At 41.3% G+C, this 17074-nt stretch overlaps 2 protein-coding genes and 1 pseudogene across 3 annotated transcripts in view; 1 reads left to right on the top strand and 2 right to left on the bottom strand.

Moving 5' to 3' along the window:
- Nucleotides 1–8258, bottom strand: part of ACAD10 (acyl-CoA dehydrogenase family member 10) — a 41110-nt gene extending 32852 nt beyond the window's left edge. Inside the window, 2 exon segments of the mRNA XM_036220942.1 lie at nt 4240–4439; nt 8191–8258. Coding sequence (XP_036076835.1) covers nt 4240–4439; nt 8191–8258 — 268 coding nt within the window.
- Nucleotides 8259–8287: 29 nt separating this feature from the next.
- Nucleotides 8288–17074, top strand: part of LOC107513255 (BRCA1 associated protein) — a 38143-nt gene continuing 29356 nt past the window's right edge. For both annotated transcript variants that reach the window (XM_036220781.1, XM_016149722.2), the window contains exons 1-4: nt 8288–8550; nt 10319–10480; nt 11106–11292; nt 12287–12476. In XM_036220781.1, coding sequence (XP_036076674.1) covers nt 8469–8550; nt 10319–10480; nt 11106–11292; nt 12287–12476 — 621 coding nt within the window. In that variant the 5' untranslated portion in view covers nt 8288–8468. The remainder of the gene's footprint in view (nt 8551–10318; nt 10481–11105; nt 11293–12286; nt 12477–17074) is intronic.
- On the bottom strand, nt 16407–16525 carry LOC118603558 (annotated as a pseudogene).

The raw sequence follows: 17074 nt of genomic DNA, 5'->3' as shown, positions 1-17074 counted from the left end.
TGCTCTTGTACAAGGTTTTTTCTTTCTATAATACAGTTGCTATGGGCTAAAAATATACATAGCATTCATAGTTATATCTAAGACACAATATATTTACGAATATCTTTTGTTTTGTTAAAGTAGTGACTATGCATTGAAAATATTTCAGACAATGTAGGAAGGTATAAAAAAGAAAAGAAAATGACAAGCAATCCCATTCTTCAGAAATAAACATGTTACCAATTTGCTGTATGTCTTTTGAGAACAGCAAGGTTTTTATAACTCAATCCAAAGAGTAATACTTCTTTAATTTTAGAACTAAAGCATATAGCATTTTTTATGGCCCCAGAGTTGGCAAACACTTAAGGAAACTGGCGCTCTCAAGCACCGTTGATGGGAATGTAAACAAGTACAACCTCCACGGAGAGCAAAATTCTAAATGCACATATATTTGATAGAGTAATTCCACTTCTAGGAATTTCTCTCACAGATATACTTATAAAAGTAAGCAAAGATTTATGTACAAAGCTGTTTGTACAGAGTTGCTTTTTTGAAAAATGAACTAGAAACTTAAATGTATTTTAATAAAGGGTGTGTTAAGTGATCTATGGTAGCTCAATATAATGGAATATCACACAGATATTAAAACGTATAAACTAGACCAAGGGTCTGCAAAATATGGCCTAGGGGCCAAATCTGTCTCCATCTGTTTTTGTAAATAAAGTTTTATTAGAACACAACCACAACTATTACTTCACTATTGTCTATTGCTACTTTCTCTTTACAACAGTGGAGCTGAAGAGTTGTGACAGAGACATATTGCTTGCAAAGCCTATCTAGCCCTTGATAAAAAATGTTTGCTAACCCCTGAATCAGACCTATGTCTACTGATGTGAAAAGTCGTTAAGATAGTCTACTGAGTCAAAAAAATAAAAAGGTGTGCAACAATTTGGAGAATATGAACCAATTTGTGTATATGCATTCTACACACACACCATACACTTACTCTCCTATATGTATTTAGGCATTTTTTTAAAGGACAAATACAAAACTTTTCACAATGATAACCGATGAAGGCTGGAGCCAACAGCTGGAGATGGCAGCTGGAAATTTACCTTTGTGTTTTATGCACCTTTAGCACAGACTATTCAATAACTAAGACAGGTATAACTGAATTTCAATATGGAAAAAATTAAATCCCTATTTCACAACGTCAAGAAATAAATTCCCAACAGATTAAATACCCAAATCAGAAAAATGAAACTCTAAAACTTAAAAAACAATACAGAACATCTTTATGAAGAAGAAAAGACTTTCATCAAGCTCAAGCCATAAAGAAAAACAGATGATTTTGATAACATCAAAAATGAAAAGTTTGGCTCTTTCCATCTTTAGCCTCCGCACTGAGAGGGGCTGACACCAGGTCCACACACCTGCAAGAGGTGGTGTGTTGAGATGCTCCAGCTTCCTGATCAAGAGGGGCAAACAGACGTACAGCACCTGACCCGATAGTGGGCTGATTCACCACAAGACAGTGGACGTGGAGCCGGCGGCTGACAGTAAAGGTGTGGTGGGTGTCACGAAGTAGAGATCTGGCCAGGGAAAGCCAGCCACCTCCTACGCGTGGCCCACTGCTCAGGCGTCCCTCAGAAGCATCCGGCTCAGGATCCACAAGAATGAGTACCAACTGGATCCACTGGTGACCACTACCCGCAGAGCCAGTGCTAACCTGTGCAGCCATAAGCCTGTGAAGGTGAAGAGAAAGCAGACCCGCCCATTTAGAGCTCCTGACTACCTCCCCCCAATCCCAAAGCAATAAAGGTGCCAACTTTTCTAAAATGAAAAAATAAAAAAATTTGGTATGGTAAAAGCATTATGAATAAAAAAAAACACAGAAGAGAGAAAATATTTGCAAGTGATATAGTAGACAAAAAAGTTATTATTTCAAATCAACAAAAATGAACAGTTCACAGAAAGGGAAAACTGAATGACCAATAAATATACCAAAAAAGAAAAAAAAAGCTCAATCTGAATATTAAAATAACAGAGGGGGAAAAAAGCCCACACAGATAGCATTTACTTCCATCACAGTGACAAACATGATCACATTATACTACTTGAATAAAATGCTAAGGTGTTTGGGCTGCACTCTGAGTTTTTTGTCATGCGTATGCCAATTTAATAATAAACTAGTAGCTTACATCAGGAGTTGGCGACTCGCTGAAAAGGGCCAGACGTGGACAGAATGTAAATGAATGGGCATGGTTGTGTTCCAAAAAAACTTCATTTTCACAGACACATATTTAAATTTTGTATAGTTTTCACATGTCACAAAATATTCTTGTTTTGACATTTTGCAACTATTCAAACCATAAAAACCATCATTGGCTGACAAGCCATACAAAGCCATATACCAGCAGCCCAGATTTGGTCCACAGGCTGTAACTGACTGACCTCTGGCTTACATGTACAAAAAATATTAAGAGTATGGTATTTCAGATGATCTTAATTCTAGTATTTGCTTAAGATGGCCACAAGATTTACTGAGTGCTCAAAAGAGTGCCCTGAGCTGAATAATATACCATTTAGCTTGTCATTAAAAATATGAGTAGGATCTGAGTAGGCAGAGATGGCTGGGAAGGGTAGCCGCCAGCAGAAGGAATAGAACTTGCAAAGGCACAGGACTATAAATGTGTTTGGCAAGTTTTGAGAATATCAAGTAGTCTACGGCAGCTGAAATGTGGACACATGGTGAAAACTGGTTTACAGAAGGACAGGAGGGCTGACTGTGAGAGGCCTTGAATGCCAGGCAAAAGCTTCTTAATTTAACCTAAGAGACGAAATGCAGGCTCTCAAGGACTGGATGCAGGGGACAGAAGCAAATAGGTTCTCAAGATATTCTGAAGAAAATCGAGAAAATTCCTCCTCAGTAACCTTTATGTTCCCTGTAAAAGAGGAGATTCAGCTGTTTGCCATGTCTGAAGGTTTGGGGTCGGGGCTATGAAGACTCGCAGGGCAGTTCGGAATGGCCCTGTGGTAAAAGCAGAGGGATGTGAGTGGAAGAATAGAGAGGCCAAGGGCCTAGCTACCTCTGTAGCTTAAAAAAAAAAAAAAAATAGCTCACTTAGCAAGTTTGCATAGCTGGGTAATTTTTTTACACAGGAGTATAGAAAACCTGTTCTTGATTTGATCTGCCATGGAGAATTGCTGAACCAGCCACTACAGTAAATCAAAAGGTTAAGGACAGCTGTTTGACCCTTTTTCCTTCCTGCTGGCTGGAATGAGAATGTAATGACTGGAGGTGAAGCAGCCAAAACAGACAATGAGGTGAAACTGGAAATGAACAGTACTCACCACGGAGCAATACGACAGAAAGAGCCTAAAGTCCCTGATGTCATAGAAAACCTACTGGCCCCAGACCACATGCCAGGCCTTTCATGTGCAAAAGAAATAAATTTATATCTCGTTTCAGTCACTGTTTTGTTCGACTTTCCAACACCTGTAGCCAAAACTAACCAAGCTTAAGTCAGTTGAGTAGGAAATGTAAAACTGGGAGGAGCTGATAAAGGATTAGAGACAAGAGGTTTTATCATGTAGGTTTACAGCCGCAGTCTCCAAGCCTTTGTGGCACCAGGGACTGGTGCTCTTATTAGAGTGTAATGCTTGATGATCTGAGGCGGAGCTGAGGCGGGGATGCCAGTGCTGGGGAGCCAATGAAGCTTCACTTGCCTGTGGCTCAACTCCTGCTGTGCGGCCCACTTCTTAACAGGCTGTGGACCAGTGGGTTGGGAACCCTTGGTTTACAGAAAGGTTGCTAGAAGAGGGCAGATTGTGATCAAAGGTGGGGGAATTTCAGCATTCAAGATTTCAAAAGTAGCAGTTCTCAGGGAAAGGCAGTTAAATTCTACCAGTAACATTAACAATGATAGTTTTATCACTTACTGAGAATTTAAGATGAGCATTCCCTGTGCTGAGCAAGTGCTTTCCATGGATTCTCATTTCACTCTCCTCAAACCCCAAAGCGGCAGGGATTGTTATTAGCACTAATTTAATGATGAGGAAACGGAGACTTGGAGAAGTTGAATAATTTGCCCAAGATACTCAGCCACTAAGAGGTGCTTGGCATTTGATTCAAGAGCCAGAATATTACTCGCTGCGACACACTGCTCCCCAAATGTTCCTCTCTGTCTCCCCACTACCACCCTCCGTTCCCCCACCCCAACTCTGGTCTCTAAAAATGAAATAAAATGAAGAGCTCACCTGCAGCCACTCTTCCTGGAGAAGGAATGAGAACTCCACTCATGTCAAAAATCACGGCTCTGTAGGGGCCACCTCCAGAATGTGTCCATCGCGGGGCTCCCCGGTGCCTGCACTGGTTTTGTTTCAGGAAGGCTGCCCTCCATGCCCTCTGGAGATGGGAGGGCTGGAAAAGCCGCCTTATGTACATGTTGAGGCCAAGGCTGCATGAGAAGGCACAGGGCACAGTTTACCTTTGCTGCCTCTGATCCGGACCTCCATCCTGGAGCTCAGGGGTGCCAAGCGGACAGCTCCACTGATTTCCAACAAACGCTTCAAACCACAACCAGAACTAAACTCAGTATCTCCGCCCTCCCTGACTACTCCTTTTGCTGGGTGCCTTAGCTCAGTAAAGGGCTCCAGCATCCACCTAGTTGACCAGGGCTAGGAAACCGGGATTCATCTGACTTCCCTCAGTCCTCCACCCAGCCTCCTCAACTCCAGTTGCTCTGTGTTCTCAGTTCTTCCTCCTGAAAATCTCCACTAACTCTCGCCACTCTCACTGCCATTATCTCGCCCACAGATTATTGCAATAGCCTCCTGAAAGCCCTCTTGCCTCTTCTTGAACCTCCTTCTTCTTTCTTCACTCTTCGACCACAGTAATCTTTCAAAAATGCAAATTTGATCACATCCTAACCCCATTTAAAACCTTCCATGGCTCCCCATTGCCCTCGAGATAAACTTCCTTAACCTGACTGAAAAGGACCTTTATGATCTGCCTCCTCTGCTTTTCACGCCTCTAACCTGGATGATCTAGACACACAAATCTACATGTAGCTTCCTCAAACTGTGAGGTTCTCTTTCTGTTACCAGGCCTTTTGTATGCTATTTCCTTGGCCTGGGATGCTCCCTTCCACCTGTTACCTGGCTAATTTCAAACTGCCCTTTAGGTGGTAGTTTACCTGTCACTTCCTTCCTGAAACCTCTTTTGGCTCCTGTATATTCCCGAGATGCCCTGTACTCACCTTCTCCCAGTACTTACAATGCCGCCATCACACATCACCCCTCCAGATTACTGCGATGGCCTCCTAACTGTACTCTATTGTCTCTTTTTTAAACTTATTTTCAAAAGGTTCAGAGAACAAACAGACATACACACAACATGCACATACACACATACATATATATACCTATAGACACATGGAGAGAGACAACCAAATACGACAAACGTTAATTAGGCAATCTAAGGGAAAGGTACATGATGAAGGGTAAATGAGAGATCGTTACCTACTCGTTCGACTTTTCGTAAGGTTTGAAATAAAAACCTGGGGAGAAAATAATTAAAGCAAATTCTATTTGCAGTCAGTTCTTCATGAAAATCCTTAAGCTTTTCATGTGATTTCTTTAGTTAAAAAAGCTTACCTGGTTAGAGCAAACCAGGTTGGTAAGACAACCTACGAGTTCATGAAAGTCAACGCCGTGCCACCATAAGGATTCAATAAACTAAGAATCTAAAGAGAGGATGCTTCAGCAGTTAAACTTCAGGATGATATGTGCTTCTTGTGTAATTGGAATTTTGCTGAATCGGGGAGTCAAATTTAAAATGAAAACTTTAGAGGTTGATTTGCATTTCCAGTTTTAGGGTCCTATGCCAAGGCCAAAGTTTACGATGGAAGGAGAAATTTATTTATAAGCTCCTAAAAGCATCAACACATTGTGTGTGAGGCCTTAACAGAGATGAAAAGTGTCTCTGGGGTCTGAAGGGCTGACTTTCATCCTCATTGAGGACACTGTCCTCCACAAACTGCCACTAATGGATGAGTGGGCAATGCTCCCATGACTAGCTTGCTCCTTCTTTCCATCTACAGATGATGGTTCTGTTCTAGCCACTTCCCAGTGCTTTCTTCAGAGCAGGAAAATGCTGTGAATTTTCCTATCTCCAGGCGATGGTACCTGCCACATGCACTAACTCAACCGCCTTTCCTGCTTTATTGGCCTGCTGAACTTCCATTTACTTTACTTAACAGCCTCAGCTTTACCCCTCTGGAGAGGCTTTTCTTTTTCCAGGCAGACTATGTTATTATTTTCTTTTTTCATTTCCACCGCTTCTTCTACGTACCTTCACTACAGCAGTTACCCCAGTACACAGAAAATGTTTTCATGTTTATCTGCTCCTTTAATTGTATACCCCTTAAAGCAAGGACTTATTTTTGTATCTATTCATCCCTTAGGGCCTAGCACAGAGTTGAGACACATAGCAGGTGCTCAGTATAAATGAATTGGAAAGATGAATAAACTGAACGAATCAGAAAATAGAGGAAAACAGGGGAACTGGTTTAGTGGTTGCCAGTCTCAAAGAACTGTAACAAGACCAACTTGCCCATCTGTAGCTAACAATTCTAGTTCTCTGGAACTGGCACCATTCCTTCTGTACCATAAGAACATGTCTTCTCTCTGTCTCTCAGAATGAGATTAGTATAATATAGATGTGCTACCTAAACTATGCTGCCATAAATGTGCACATACAGCGTGTATTGTCATATATTAAGGAGATGGTGTAGTAGATATTAATTGTTGGCTCTGGAATCAGATTGCCTAGGATCAAATTCTAGCTCTGCCACTTACTAAGTGTGAGACCCTGAGCAAGTGACTCTCTCTGAATCTCGGGTTCCTTCTCTGTAAAATGAGACCGATTATAGTACCCATCTCATAAAATTGTTACTACTGCATGAGATAAAGTGTGTAAAGCACTCAAGTTAGTACCTGGTACATCATCAAATATACTATAAAATGGTCACATGAGGTCTCATGTTATATGCATATACTGTGGTGCATGTGGCATAGGTACTTTCACATAAACCAATGATTTGCAACAAGGTCAATTTTGGCCCCCAAGAGGACCTTTGGCAATCTCTGGAGACATTTTTGGTTGTCACCACTTGGGGAGTGCCACTGACATCTAGTGAGTCAGGCCAAGGATGCTGCTTAACACCCCAAAGAACTATCAGGACCCAAAATGTCAGTGTAGAGATTGAGAAACCCTAATATAAACTATGTCTACTGAAACATATTTCATAGGGTACATTCACGAGGTATACAGACACATATTATCATGTGAACATGTTATGTGCACACATAGTCTAGATACCTACACATGTCCAAGATGTGCTGTGACACATCCAGATATCATTATAGCATATGCCTAGAATAGCATTTGGTCATATGCCATATATATGGATGTGGTTCTCAATATCTACATGCCAAAGACAATCAGACATACTGGAAAGAATGCTGAATCTCAGAAACACCGATATAGTCACAGGCTCTATTCATTTCATCCTCTCGGCTTTATGAGGATATGATTCCAATTTCACACAAAACCTAGCTCAAGGTCAGGAAACTGGTGATCAAGGACGACTCCACAAGAACAGGAACTGGGTGTGTATCTTATTTACCAATATATTCCCACCACCCCAACAATGCCTAGGCTCTCAGTAAACGTTTGTGCAGTGACGGGAAGGGGAGCAGGACCCAGATCTATCTCCAGCACTGTGCGCTTAACCAGCCCACCGCCCTACCTTAACAGAAACACTGTAGTCGAGTCCCTTAACACCCCCCGCCCCCACCCCAGGGCCCGCAGAGAGGCGGGTTCACTTGGGTCTAAGCGTACCTATCTGTAAAGTGAGGATGACACAAAGCAGCTCCGCCTACACCTAGAGCTAGCGGTCAAATGCGGCAAAAAGAGGCAAGCGCCTCCGCACAGCGCGGATTTCTCGGACAATTAGGAGACCTAGCGGAATCGGGGACCCCTCGCCGTCAGCTTCAGTGGGCCAAGCAAGGCCTCTCGGGTAGGTTAACTCGGGCCGGGGTGCAAACGCACCGACCGGCCTCACTCATAGGCAGTGCCCACACTGCCCGCACCGTCTCTCCTTCCCCGACCTCTCCGAGACACCGTCCAGAGGAGCTCAGGCTCACCTGCACGCTGCTACGCCAGTCACGCGGCCGCCACCCCAGCCAATCGGCGCGCGCGCTGGCCTGCGCATGCGTGCCCCCGTGGGTCAGCGACGGCGGCCGGGAGGCGGAAGTGGAGGTGGTTGTGGCTCTGAGGGTTGCGCGAGGAGCTGCTGCTGCTGAGGCGGCGACAGCCGCGCTGAGGTGGTGGCGGCGCTCCTCGCCGTGGCTGCTCGGCCTGTCGGCTCGCCTCCCAGCCTCGCCTGAGCCCGCCGGGGCCCGCGCCGGCCAGCGCCTGCCCTATGAGTGTGTCACTGGTTGTTATCCGACTGGAGCTCGCAGAACACTCGCCCGTTCCCGCTGGCTTCGGCTTCTGCGCCGCGGGTGAGTCCCGCGGCCTCGCCGCCTTCCCTGTAGCCCGTGCCGGGACCCCGGGGGCAGCCCGTCCTCCCGAGGTACGGGCTCGGGGAAAGGCCGCGGCGAGCGCTGTTACCTCAGGAAGAAGCTGAAAGGTGGTTGGTTCCCTCTCATTCCATCTTTCTTTAAGAGGCCTTCCCAGGTGTCATCTCTGGGAAGACGTTCCCGGTCCTTCCCTCCTGTTTACCTTTCCACGGGCACTCTGTTTACACCTGGCGCGTCGCCTCCCCGCTCTGGGTTATCGTGGGGTTTTGTAAGTTGCCTTCCTCTGGGCTTTATAAGTGCAGGGACTAGAAACCCAGGGACGCTGACGGCCCCTGGGTAAATTAAATCGTTCTTTTTGAAAAAATTTATTTAGGCTCCTGGTAACAATAATAACAAATATAACTAACATTCGTATACTTCCTATACCCCAGCACTGTACTCGTGTGCATTGTCTTAATTATCTTAACAACTCTATTAGGTTAGGTGGGTGGATGCCCCTTTGTACAAATCGGGAAACTGAAACCCAGTGATTGAATGACTTGCCCATGATTCTCTGTAAGTGGTGAAACTGGGATTCTAACATAGCAAGCAGAACTTGAGAGTCTGAGCTCTTCCTGACCAGCCACACAACCTCCTTAGGTGGGGGCCGCAACTAGGCTGTTCTTGGACCTCAAACAATTACCTAACAATAACATCTTTCATTCAAGAAGTACTTATTGAATGCTCACTGTGTGCGGGGGGCTTTAGTCGTTTGCAGAATCAGACATGGTCCCTGCTTGAATGGCACCAGCAGTTGATTGGGGGAGATAGATGAATTAATTACAGAATAAATGTAGAATTACAACTGTGATAAGTGCTATGAAGGCAGGGAAGAAACAGTTTGGAAAATTATTACGAGAGGATTTGTTTGGTTTGGGGAGGGAGATGGGCAGGTAAGGATGGTATGGTTGGAAACTTTCCTGAGTATGAATTTTGGAGCTGCAAAGTAAAGATTAAATATGACTTAATGAGTTATGAGCACTTTTCAAAGGCTGAAAGTCATCTCTGAGTTCTGAAAGTCAACCAAATCTACATTAGCCACATAAACACTTCTTCATTGGTCAATCACCGATTTCATTTAATCATTTAGTCTGTATATTCTTAAAGAGCTTCCAGTGTGTGCTAGGCACTGTGGTGTAAGTGGTGGATAAAACAGGCCTGGTCCTTGCCCTGACAGAACTCATGTTAAGAATATTTCAGTCAAGTCTCCAAATTTCTTTTCCATTTTTATGTTTCATTGATTTAAGACGATGATCATAGATTTTTGTGATATAATTCATAGCATGAGGCTAACAAATTAGTTTAAGATAATTACCCTAAATGTTTTGGAAAGTTTTGTTCATTAATGATGACTTGATACCTTCATTTTGTGCTCAATGCAGAGTTGCAGTTTACCAGGTATTACAAAAAGGTCGGTTCATCTGGGTGTAATCACTGTGAAATCTTTTTCAAGCTCTTGTTCTCAATGATTTACCTTAAAGGGAATAATTTCACTAGAACAACCTTGCATTTCTGAACTTATTGCACTGGATGTTTATTGACTGCTGGGCACTGCAGGAGCCCCAGAGGTGAGTGAGATGGACACTGCAAAGGCATCTTAACATCTTGGAGGAAGGCAGCAGAGAGAAAAGTGAAACCTATCAATGGATACATTGAGAGTGGAGAGGCGCCTGTTTTATTATCAGGTATTAATTATTCATGTGTTCTTTAGCCGGGGAAATGTCGGATGAGGAGATCAAAAAGAAGACACTAGCTTCAGCTGTAGCCTGTTTAGAAGGGAAGTCACCAGGGGAGAAAGCAGCAATCATACATCAGCATCTTGGTCGTCGAGAAATGACAGATATGATCATAGAGACCATGAAGTCCAATCCAGGTATGCTTTCTAAAATCCTAGACTTTCTTTTGTAATGTAAGCCCCTGAATGCCTGTTTTATATGTGTTAGTCAATGAGCCTGCAGTTTTGACCTCTAAAATGCTTTTATCTTTCATTGACTGCCTAACATGAGATTTCAGCTTCCAAATTAATCTTAACAACTGGGTTGATAGCTCTGTTCAGTGAGTTGAGTTGCCACCTAGGTCAGTGGCAGATCATGAATGAATACAGATAAGCATGTTGTGTCTCCCCTTGCTCTGCCAGCTCACTCCAACCAAGGGAGTGGTCAGAACTGGTAGGTTTGGTTTTCAAACTTAATAGCCCAGAACATTTGTCCCACTTAGGAGTGCATGATGGAAGACACCTATTTTTATTATGGTACTGCCATATTTAAGAGCCATCCTTGAGTTTCTGAGGGTGTTAATGAGATTTTTATGGGGCAGAGAGAAGCACTTTCAAGTTGAGATGCCCCCAAAATGCAGCTCTTCTGTGAATATAGTTCTTAATGCAACACATTACAATTTTTCTCTCAAAGTTTATTCTTTGACTCAAACTTTTAATCTGATTAGAATCCTTCAACATATTTCCTATCAGTTTATAATTGCTAACTTTTGATTTGTGAAAGATGAGCTGGAAGCAAGAAAGTCTTCAGAAGCATCCCCCACTACACAGAGAAGTAAAGAACAAAGTAAAGAAAGTGTAAATGCTGCTCCCGATTCTCCATCCAAACAGCTTCCAGACCAGATTTCATTCTTCAGTGGAAATCCATCAGTTGAAATAGTCCATGGTATTATGCATCTATACAAGACAAAGTAAGAAAAACCTTCTTCCTTTTGAGTTGGTTTATTTTTTGCCTTAGGGCAGTGAAAAATCTCTTGCACTAAAGGAAGTGAATATTTTAAGATTTAAAAAGATAATACTTTCATATATTGTGTGTTAGAAATTCTTAGATATTTGACCTTTGGTTAATCTTGTAGATTGGGTCAAAGCTTCTCCTTATAAAGGAAACTTGCAGATATACTTCCTAGGAAAAAATTTCCTGAGAAGGTAGGCATGCAAGATGATTGGAAAACTGAACATTGATGCAGTCTCACATCCCCACCAAATCTTTACGAGAGCAGCTGCTAAAAACGTATTTAATGGATTGCAATTTCATCACCTCCTTTTACCCTTTTCTGTGGTCCAAACAAAGCTTGCCCGAGGCCAAAGGCCGAAGGAAAAGAAGCATTCGGCTAGATAATCTCTAAGATGGGCCATCAGCTCCTGGCATAATTGGTAGCTGATCTCTTTAAAGACTCTCCTTGTCCTAACTTACTTGCTAAGTTCCCACTGGGAAACAGTGAATGCTCAGCCATTTGGATCACAGCCATTGAAGTGAGTTTGCAGCTTTTCAAAAGTATATTGCGTTGTGGGAGGTTTTTCTTTCCCGTCTATTTCAGCTATTCCAACCCAGCAACACTTTGTAACCTTCACAGTCACATTCTCATAGTTTAGAATTCTCTTTCTTAGAGTTCTTTTTTCTCTTTTAGACCCTGTGGGATTATAGTTAAGAGTTGTGCTTCTAAGTTATATAATGAGAGATTATGATTTAAAAACTAATGAGAATAAAAAAAACTACAGATTTGCTTCATGCTGATTTCAAATACCCATGTATGTTTTCAGGTAAAATAATAAGCTATTTAAATTGATATGCGAAGTATTACAAGTTTTATTTTTTCCTATTTTCTTAGACATAACAGTTGTCTAGTGTTGTCTGAACTAACTATACCTCATCTATTCAAGACAGTCTAATTATTGTCTTATTAGTAAGATGACCTCCTTAAAAGAAGATGTGAGGCGCAGTGCCATGCTGTGTATTCTCACAGTCCCTGCTACAATGACCAGTCATGACCTTATGAAGTTTGTCGCCCCATTTAACGAAGTAATTGAACAAATGAAAATCATCAGAGACTCTACTCCAAATCAATATATGGTGCTGATAAAGTTTAGTGCACAGGTAAAAGTTAAGATATTAAAAATCTCTTTGCCACAGAAACTGTGTTTTGGAAATTGTATGATACTAGCTGTGTGTAATTTGCAACATTCTGCACTTAAGATTCTTGATAATACGCATCTTCTAAGATATTGTTGTAATTCTAGAAATATTCTAAATTTATTAACAGACACATAACTCTAATTTATACCCATACTTTTTAATAAATCTGATTGGGTATGAAATCTAGGGTTGTGTTTATTTGTTTATCCAGTAGTAGCTACTCTAGTAGAGCAAGAGTTTCCCAAACTTTAAATTGACACTAAATTATTATTCACCATTATAACACTATGTCCCTGTTGTTTTCATTCTCTTTTTAAAAGATATTCTTTGGCACATTTTAGAAAATGAGATCCATATTTTTTTTTTTTAATTTTGGCGATCAAAGGAATTTTTGTGACATTCTTTGAAGTATTATAGACGCTCTAGAGTTCTGATTGTTTATTATTGCAGTAGAGAGACAGAAACACTGAAAGAATGGTGATTTTTCCATATTTAAAAGTACTCGAGGATTATAATAGGTACTTTTTGATATAAGAAGGTTTTGCCATCCAATCCATTTCACTTTTTGCATTAAACAACATTTTTCATGTGTCTTAGTTCTAAAGATGTTAGATATTCTCTTGGTTTTAAATGTTCATTCTTATGAGTGTGCATATTTTTTAATAGTTTGTTATATTTGTCCATTCATTAGGTTTTGAAATGCAGCCTTGTCAAAAGTTACTTTTTTCTGACCTTACTGATAAACAACCTTTCTGAATTTGCCCCAGATAAGTAGGCAGTTTCAACTGACAGATTGACAAAAATGGGTGTGCCTGTAGGGTCATTTCCATTGCCTCTGACTAGTTACTGAGATTTGTGGGTGAAAGGGAGCCCATGACACAAGGCGCACTTGTCATTTCCTCTTTCCTTGTTATAGAAATCCATAGTTGATAGCAGTAGCAGCCATTTATTTGCCATGGGGAGGAAATTAGGAGAAGTGAGAGTTGGATTATAGGTGTCCCTGTTCCACGGCCCATAGAAAGAGAACCCTAAGTGTGAAGTTCCATGTACAAGAGCTTGCACAATTGTTATAGTTGGCCTTTCAAAGCCCTCCACCATTGAAGGAGACATTCAAAATGTTTTAACTGTCCTGGAGACTTAGACTTCACAAGTTGACCCTGAGAACAGAAAAGCACTTAAACATCTGCTTTTGCTGACTGTCCAGAGACCCTTCAGGATCACTGAAGAACTTTGCAAATAATCAGCAAGTGGTACCTTAAAACTTATAAATTCGTTTGCACATGCAACAGTACGGATAGTGATGATAATATGCAACCTTTATTGACTGCTCATTCTGTACTGCTCACGTGCATTATCTCATTTAATCTTCATTATAACCCTAAGAAATAGACGAGTACTATTGTTTTCCCTGTTTTACAAATGGAGAAACTGACGACAGAGAAAGGTTGGTCATTTGCCCAGGGTTACACAGCTTCAAGTAAGTGACTGAGCTGAGATTGAGCCCTAGGGCATACCCCTCTTCCAGTAGGAGTGGGAGGAAAGTGTGGGGAAGGGAAGATAGTCACTGTTTGCAAAAAATTGTGTAATAGCAATATTTTAGTTATAGCTTCTACTTAAAAATTAATGGCAATCAAGTAACATAGGAAATGTCACAGAAACAGAGGGAAAAAAAGTTTAAGAGCATATTAGACTTGTTAAGTTGTCTGAAGTCTAATAAACCCACAAACTTCTCTATAGCAAGTGCTTTGTAGTATGCAGATAATGCTGTATAAAGGTTTTCTTTGTACGTCTGTTACTGTCTCTCCACCTCTGTCTTTTGACTAAGTGCAGGTTGCTCAAGTTGACTGATGTTTTCTGAGACTTTCAAACAGCTTGCTGCATGTTCTTTCCCATGATCCCCATGGGGAACCCTTGACCTTGGTATCATGAGTTGTATTTATTGCTAATGCTGGATTAGGGTCTGAGGCTCATTCTGTCAGGGACTTTCTAAGGCCTAAAAACACACTCCTGGTGTAAGATTTGACAGTAAATTAATATTAGGCCCTAATAAGAATAATAGACTTTCTAGTTTTTGTTGAACACTTATTAAATGCAAGAGCTGTTATAAATGCTTTTCATGTATTAGCTCCTTGCGTGCTCTCAACAGTGCCATGAGGTAGATGTCATTAAGTTTCTTTTATAGTTGAGGAAACAAGCGTGTATAAGTCACTACCCAAAGCTACACAGCTAATAAATGTCAGAGTTAGGATTCAAACTCAGGCAGCCTGACTCCATAGCTTAGGTAGCTAACTCTATTCTTATTCCTTTACTTTTCTCACCAGAGAATTTTTATTAAGAACTAATAGGCCTTCTCTACATCTTTTATACTCTCTTGAATTTCTTTTGGCCTCAGCTTTATGCTGGAGGGGTGCGCTTACAAGGTTGAACTGTGACCTTTAGGAAACTTAGTGTTTGGTTAAGGAATTTGTAATTCATTAGGACATAAGAAGGCAGGAGGGAGTTCAATTTTGTACTTCTTAGGGACAAATCAGGAGAGATTATTTCTCAGTAGACTGCGTTGGCTCATTTTCACTTGCATGATTACCACAGCCAAGGAGACCCCTCTTTTGAGAAGTAAAAATGTACTTTCAACACTATAGTCGATCATCATGACAGTGAAGGAATCTTGATTATAATGGATTTTTTTTTTCTTAAGTTTATCCTGAGAAGAGAACAATAAGAACAAGGACTAGGGGGGAAAAAACTGAGTTTCTTTAAATTTGGGGCTCCTACAAATGCAAGCATTTTAAATAAAAGTTGTTTCGTTTATGTTTTTTTGCCATTCAGTCTTTTGTTTTGTGTATCGCAGTGGGGGTTGAAGTAGGAAGCATGTATATTTTGTTCTTTATTCTTATCCCAGTGTATAACACAGTGCCTGGCATTTTGCTGGGTGCTTAGTAAATATTTGAACAAGTGCAGCTACATTTCCAATGCCAAGATTTAAAGAAGAGATCAGTGTGTTCAAAAAGTACATTACTCTGGTACAAACAACTCCAAGAAAGGAATGGTTTATCTGATGTTGAGTAGATTTTATCACATACCCAGTATCACAAACCTGGTCCCTTCCTCTGAGGTGGCCTAGTTGCTCAGCATTTACAGAGCTGGAGGTCTGAGGAGGGCCTTTTCTCATTCAGCTGGCGCAGCTGCAGCCAGCTCCTGATGGTGCTTGAGACCCTGAAGAGCAGACCTGTAGCCCTCACTTCCAGGCAGTCCCTTCCCTCAGTACATGAACCCATTTGCTCAGTGTGCTGCTTACTCATCCATAAGCATTTCAGGAAAAAATCATTGCTCTCAAAGAGGGGGGAAGCCATTTGAGGGCTCCTCTTCTTAGTATTAAAGAGATGTATTATCCAAGAATTAGCTTGTAACATTTTTAAGTTAAATTGTGCTGTACCCAGTACATAGGTTGTTTGCTGAAAGAAAGTCCCTCCCTACATATAACTACATTCAACATTGGTCATCCTCAGCAGTTTAGCTCAGTTGTTCATATTAAGAAAGCATAAATAATCAAGAATCCACACTTGAATTACATCATTGGAGTGAAATTAAAAGTTGCTGAAAAGCTTACAAGCGTTTGCTGTAAGATTCTGTACTCTATGCGAGTAGACAGGCAAGGCTGTTTTTGCCTGGTATAGACTGGAATCTCTTCCGAGAGGTTGACAGTGTGGCATTTCCTTTTGCAGAACACCCTTCCTCCCCTCAAGCAGCTTGTCTACATTGGTAGGGCCAAAGCACACAACTTCCTATGCTTCCTATTGCTAATGCCTATATGGGAGTGAGGTCCAGAAAAGCCTTGACCTCTCAGATACATCAAAAAATTGCTAAAATTATTCAATTTTTTTTTTTCTCTAACATCTACAGCACTTGGTATTCCTAGGTGGTCTCCCATCCAAGTACTAACCAGGCCCGACCCTGCTTAGGTTCTGAGATCAGACAAGAACAGGCAGGTTAAGGATGGCATGGCTGTAGATGAAAAATTGCTAAATTTAAAACAGAAATCATCTCTTTGTTACTTTCTACCAAGGCTAGACAAGAAGGTTTGATTAACTTGTGTCCATATTCACAAATGACATTTGCCTTTGGAGCTTTGCCTGAAGGGGACTGTTTCTTCTGATTCCGTCTATCTTCCACTCCCAGGGAATGAGACTATTAGTATTTTAAAGGCTGATTCATCTTGATCTTGGCCAAGAGTTTTGCTTTTGGTATTACACACTAGGTTGCTTAAAATCTCCTAATGGGATCTTTATCTATCATATATTATTATTTGGTTTATTGAAGAGAAGGAGTTGGCTTTTTACTCCAAACCAGTTCCACTGGTCCTTTATTTTTGTCTAACATAGATGCTGACGTTAAAAAAAAAAAAAAAAAGACTATTCCCTAATAATTGTCAGTTATGATTTGGTTCCAGGTTTTGCAAAAATAAATGTTTACTTTCAGCAGCTGTGAAAGTGCTGACTGGAGAGAAAAAAATACTGATATCAAGGGAAATGTTGACCATTGCTGGTTTAATATTAAAACTA

This window comes from Rousettus aegyptiacus, unplaced genomic scaffold, assembly GCF_014176215.1.
Source record: "Rousettus aegyptiacus isolate mRouAeg1 unplaced genomic scaffold, mRouAeg1.p scaffold_m13_p_5, whole genome shotgun sequence".
NCBI lineage: Eukaryota > Metazoa > Chordata > Mammalia > Chiroptera > Pteropodidae > Rousettus > Rousettus aegyptiacus.
The sequence above is the reverse complement of the archived record's forward strand: the minus strand, read 5'-3'. Positions and strand labels throughout refer to the sequence as shown.